A 6,000-nucleotide genomic window follows, 5' to 3' on the forward strand; every position below is an offset into this window, starting at 1 on the left:
TGGAATCAAATTGTACCTAAATCAGTACTGTAAGTAGGCCTATGATATATAATCACTTCTTTTTGCCATCATAATTAATATGCCAATGTTAGATCAAAATTAGGTCAATTAACCAGTGTTACCAATCTAAGTTATCATTGGTTCATCTTACTTTTCCAACAGTGCATGCTTTACTGGTATATGGTATTGCAGAAAATTGTGCAGTAAGTATGTCATGTTCTTTTCTTTGTTAAAATGTATAGGATCCTGTGTCATATACTGGGGTACCCAAAAAGGTGGTTTTGTTACATTTTGATGTGCAGCTTGGATTTCAAAATGCTGTCTCTTGAGTATTCCTTCACTTAGAAGATTCAATTAGGTCTTAAATTGAGGCCAATTTATTCTATTATTACTCATGTTTTTATCCTGTTTTAAATTTTTTTTTTAATTACTGTCTTATGACGTTTAGCATGAAATGTGCCAAGGGTGGCTGAGGATTAGGGGGAGGAGGATTAAGGGGAGGGATTCATATCGTAAATTTGATTTTAAACCCCCGTTAAAAAGTTGAATCTAGTAATAAAATGTCTAAATGAACTCCCAGACATCTAACCCAAGTAAATAAATACAGAAGTTCATTTAAAAGACCAATACTTGCTCAGAATGATTGTAAATGTGGAAAAAAGAGGTGGGGTTACACCCTCCCTACTTTGTCATTGTTTTTGCCCGCACTCTCTCAGGAGGATGAACCACTTCAAATGAGATGTGTAGGTAAAATGTTTGAACCATTTCATTTTTTTACTATGTAACACAAAGGTACCCCAGGTTGTAACACAGGTCCATACCTGTTTTGGCAGGACTATGCTTTGCCCATGGCAGTTTCAAAAATGAATGCGGAATGTGTTTTGGGGGTTTTTTTTAAAGATTTTTATACAAAGTACAAATAAATATGTACAAGTAAATTTTCTTCAAAGTATTTCTCAAAATTTTATAATTTTATGGCAAAAAAAAAGGAAATAAAAAATGAATTTTGTTGCTTCAGCTAAAATGGATGCCGTAAGAAAACAAACAAGCACGAGGGCTTGGAGACATAACATTTGGTACAATTACAGAATAGGGTGCAACCTGCTAGACTTGAGTTCAGTTGTCATTTACAGAGTTTAGGGTTAGGGTTTAGGGTTGGGGTGGGCCAGTCTTGTAATAAGACTAGTAGAGTTGCACCCTATTCGGCAATCGCTCCTAACATTTATTTTTTTTAGCCTAAATGAATCAAATAAATTTACGAAAGAAGATCAATTTTTTATTCAAGTTTTTTGCTTTTATACAGGTGAGCAGTGCCCGCTTATATATCCCAAGGATTCTGGTATATGCGATGCTGCAGGGGACCTGTTTCTCCTGGTTCACCATGTAATAATGATTTCGATTGTGCTGGCTTTGGTACCACATGCTGTGCACATGTTTGTGATGGAAGAAAATACTGCTTAAAACCATCAGGTAAGAAGTCAAGTAATTGAAGAACTTGGTTCTAAAAGGATATGTAATCTTATTTTCCATTGCACTAGAGCTCAACCTGACACACAGAGGTCATGCAAAATGGAGATAAAATTGTTGATTTTAATTTTTAAATCATGTCACTCTTTCTTTCTTATCTTTCCTTTTTAATTCCTTCTCATACCTTTTATTTTAGAATTTCCTTTATTTGTTATTCTTCTATCCTTTTTTCCTTCTTAATCTCTTTTTCTCAATTTTATTCTTTACTTCTAGTTCTATCTCTCCTCATTTCTGTTTCCCTTTTTCTTTATTGCTGTATAATGGTTGCGTTTGATTTACTAGATACCTTTCTAACTTGTTTCAATTTTGTTTTTATTTTATTTCACAGGCTCTCAATGTTTTAGCGGTAGCACTCCATTCAGTGAGGGTGAGAAGTTTAAGTCAAATGATGACAGATTTGATGTCTACACTGAATGGTATGTAAATATGAGCAATATATTTATAATTTTGAATACACTTCAAATAGCACAAATTTACTCTCTACAGCTGATACACACATTGCATTTGCTATCTTCTGCTGAAAACACACATTTCATTTGTTATTTACTGCTGTTAGCACATGTTTTTATCTACTGCTGATAGCACACATATCATTTGCTATCTATCATTTGCTATCTTCTGCTGATAGCATATATTTCATTTCCTATCAACTGCTGACAGCCTGACAGCACACACTTTATTAGCTATATACTGATAGCAAATATTTCATTCACTATCTACTACTGATAGCACAATTTATTTTATTTATTTATTTATTTATTTATTTATTTATTACACTTTATCACAGGCACAGAATTACAGAAATATAATATTGCACATAAGTTACATCGAAAATTTCACAATATCATAAAAAGAACAAAACTGTTTAAAAAGTCCAGTGAATGGCTGGAGCGAACAGGTCCTAGGCACCTCTAAGACTGCCCCACTAAATCCAAAAAAGAAGGGAAGGGAAGAATAAATTAGAGGGAAAATGCAAGTTAAATTACGTTTGCCTGCAATTTGGACAATTACAAAAAGAGGTCCAAGTGCAAACACAAGTTGCATCAAAGGTGCGAGCAAATTTAAGGAGTATCAGCAGAAGTATGTCCACCCACACATCATTTTGAACAAAAAACCCATAGGTAAATCACTGATAACAGACCATGATGGTGGTGCCCCCCCCAGGATGACTCACACTACGCCACTGCAGTCTGTTGGTGACAGCACACATTTTATTTGCTATCATTTATTGATGAATGCATACTTTTCATTTATGTTTTACTATACTGGGGATAGCAAATATTTCATTGCTATCTTCTGCTGATAGCAAGTATTTCATATGCAAACTATCTACTACTGATAGTAGTTTATTTGTAAACTATCTACTGCTGACAGCACACATTTTATTTGCTATTTACTACCGAAAGCAAACATTTGATCAATATCTATTTATTCACTATCTACTGATGATAGCACATGTCATATGATATCTACTGCTGAGGGCATGACTTTCATTTGCTATCTACTGATGATAGCATACATATCATTTGCTATCTACTGCTGATAGCACACATATTTCATTTACTATACTGCTGATATCACATATTTCATTAATATCTACTGATAATATCACACATTTCATTTACTACATACTGCCAACAGCCCTTAATAGACTACCAGTGGCGTAGCAACATAGGGGCACCAGGGGGGCATGTGCCCCCCCCCCCCTTTGATTGCAAAATTTAGAAAATCCCATAGGAAATTTGCCAAAAATTGGATTATGCCCCACCAATCAGAACTGGTGCCCCCCAATCATGGTCGGTGCCCCCCTAATTAGATGACCCACGCTACGCCACTGTCTGCTACTGTTAACACATCATATACTTATTCATAATTATATCATTTTTACTGTTTACAGCACATGTACATCTGGTGACTGGCTTTGCATAGGTATGTAGCATTTTAATAGTTGCCAGTATTTAATTTGGAATTTGAAATGTTTCCTATGTACCTTCTTAAAAATCCATTTTCAAAGAATTGAAAGAACATAACATGCAATATTATTCCTATATGTCCTAAGATTAAAAAAATCAATCTATGAGATTTTGACGAGGAGCAAATCCAAGCTTATATTAGGGATTCAGAAAGCAAGACATTTAATTGATTAGTAGCATTTTGTGCATTTAGAAATGAGATTTATAGCAATTTTGAAATCATATGTCAATTTTTGTTCTAATGCTGTTTGATCTTCACACAGCAAATCTGAGATTGGCCACTGCTTTACTTATATTCAAGTTTATTCTGGTTCTTATCTAACAGAAATAACAGTGAATGGATGCATGTATAATGGTCGTGAATATGCAATAGGTGAAACTAGAGCTGCTGCAGATGGGTGTAATTCATGGTAAGGACAAGATTCATTTCTATCATTGGGTGATTAAGACTTATCTGGAATAAAAGTATCCTCAAGAATAAGGCTAGATATCAATTGATGGACAGTCAGTGGCTTCTGTGATTCACTACAAGAGAGGGCAAGGGAGACAAAGAGATGGGTGGGGGAGAAGAGATGAGAGACTTACCTTATACAGTTTCCTTTGATGTGCTTTTATTGTATGTTACCCCCTTCCTCCAGCTGAATGTGAACCTGGTAATGAAAATTGAATAAAGAAAAAAAACAGACTAATATTCTTATTCAGAATTTTAAACATATTTAACTGGTTTTATAATTTTGTTTCTCCTTTGATTTACAGCTACTGCACAGAAACACATTGGTCATGTACAAGAAATCCATGTGGTAAGTCAGTGTCATGAAACAGTTGAGAATAATATTCATAAACACATTTGAATGTTCAAAGCTTGTGTACATGTTAGCAAAATCATAAAAAATTTCTCCCCTTTTCTTTTTATAAGTAAAGGGAAAACTTGAAGAGCCTTTTCAAAGTTCAACTGGTGTTTTCTCTGAAGTAATTTTAGGTGGTTTTGTTAAGATTTACATCGCAAGGCTTGTTGGGTACTTGTATTCTGAGGTGAATATCACGCTCATGCATAAACTTTCAAAGCTGACACTAAACAAGTATTTTCAGGGGCTTCCATAATACCCTAAACACCTAAACACATATTTTAGTTTACTACCCTGAAACAGCAACAACAACAAAAACAGGTCACTATTTTCCCTTTTTGATGTCTCATGTTTAAGTTCCTTCCAAACATACCCTCTTTTCTGATTTTTGATATGTTTGACACCCTAAACGATGTATGTGCATACATTTCTTGCCTATGAAAAATTACCCAGCCTTATACACATTATTTACATGAGCATGATATCCATCTCAGAATACAAGTGCCCCCACCCTACGCCACCCTGGGTCCCAAGAAAGCATTTCCTGGTCAAGTGAAGGATTTTAATGTTAAACTTTTAAACAGATTTTTGTTCCATTAAATCTTAAAAATCTAATAGTACATTCCTAAATCTTTTTTTTTTTGTCTCCTCTAGGGTGTGCTAATGTGAGATGTACACCACCACCAACCAATCCACAATGCACACAAACCCAGCAACCAGGAGCATGCTGTCCAACATATAACTGTCCTATTAGTAAGTACACTCAATTCATACAACTTAGGCTAAAAAAAGTTTGTCTTGGAAGTTGGGAAAAGCCGTAAGATGTATGCATTTTTAGTTGCAACATTGCCTGCAAATAAGCCAATCTGCCAAAATATATCCTTTTCTCTCCTGTTTTCTTCTTTTTTTTAATTACATTAATTTTTGTACAATTTGTTTTTTCCATGATGACATTAAAACAAAAGTAATAAAATTGGACAATTTTTGATAAAAACAAAAAAAAATATGCTAATCTGCAAAATCAGGAATTTGTTAATGCATAATCCAAGAAAAAAATCTTTTTTGCTTGGCCTTATTAAGTTTATAATAAGCAGATAAATGAATGGTCATCATGATTTCAAAATATTGTTTTCAAACCTTGCTTACTATACAGTCACTATTTATATCAACTTACCTTTCAGAAGTAATGTGATGTTTCACAAGTTTGCATCCATTTAGCTCAGTGCTTACTGAATAAAACAATATTTATCAGCTTTTATACAGTCAACTGTAATGAAGTAACAAAAACCTAATATATAATAGTATCTTTCCTCTATTACAGTTACTAATAATAGTTACCTTTTCAGCAGTTATGTGATATTGAATGCAATCTGCTTCTGTCTTCTGTAAAACAAAATCATATTGCAATATTGTTAACTTCGGTCAAGTAAAAAATAGACCAGTTACTATGTTAGAATTGCTAATAATTACATTTTTGTCAGCAAATGTTTCACAAGTTCACATCCATTCAGCATAACTTTCTGATGTATTCTGAAATCAACCAATTACAGTTATGTCACCTCATCTTTTCTTTATTATAGTTACTAATCTTGGCACATGTCCCAGTGCTCCCATAGAACCTACAGGATCATGTGTGGAGACTTGTCAACATGATG

The 6,000-nt window shown here is 34.0% G+C and overlaps 1 protein-coding gene across 2 annotated transcripts in view; it reads left to right on the forward strand.

Moving 5' to 3' along the window:
- LOC140152626 (hyalin-like) overlaps positions 1-3,456 on the forward strand; it is a 42,151-nt gene extending 38,695 nt beyond the window's left edge. For both annotated transcript variants that reach the window (XM_072175048.1, XM_072175049.1), the window contains 4 exons: positions 163-203; positions 1,304-1,470; positions 1,856-1,943; positions 3,425-3,456. In XM_072175048.1, the coding sequence (XP_072031149.1) occupies positions 163-203; positions 1,304-1,461 (199 nt within the window). In that variant the 3' untranslated portion in view covers positions 1,462-1,470; positions 1,856-1,943; positions 3,425-3,456. The remainder of the gene's footprint in view (positions 1-162; positions 204-1,303; positions 1,471-1,855; positions 1,944-3,424) is intronic.
- Positions 3,457-6,000: the final 2,544 nt, after the last annotated feature.

The sequence above is a fragment of the Amphiura filiformis genome, chromosome 5 (genome assembly GCF_039555335.1).
Source record: "Amphiura filiformis chromosome 5, Afil_fr2py, whole genome shotgun sequence".
Lineage (NCBI taxonomy): Eukaryota > Metazoa > Echinodermata > Ophiuroidea > Amphilepidida > Amphiuridae > Amphiura > Amphiura filiformis.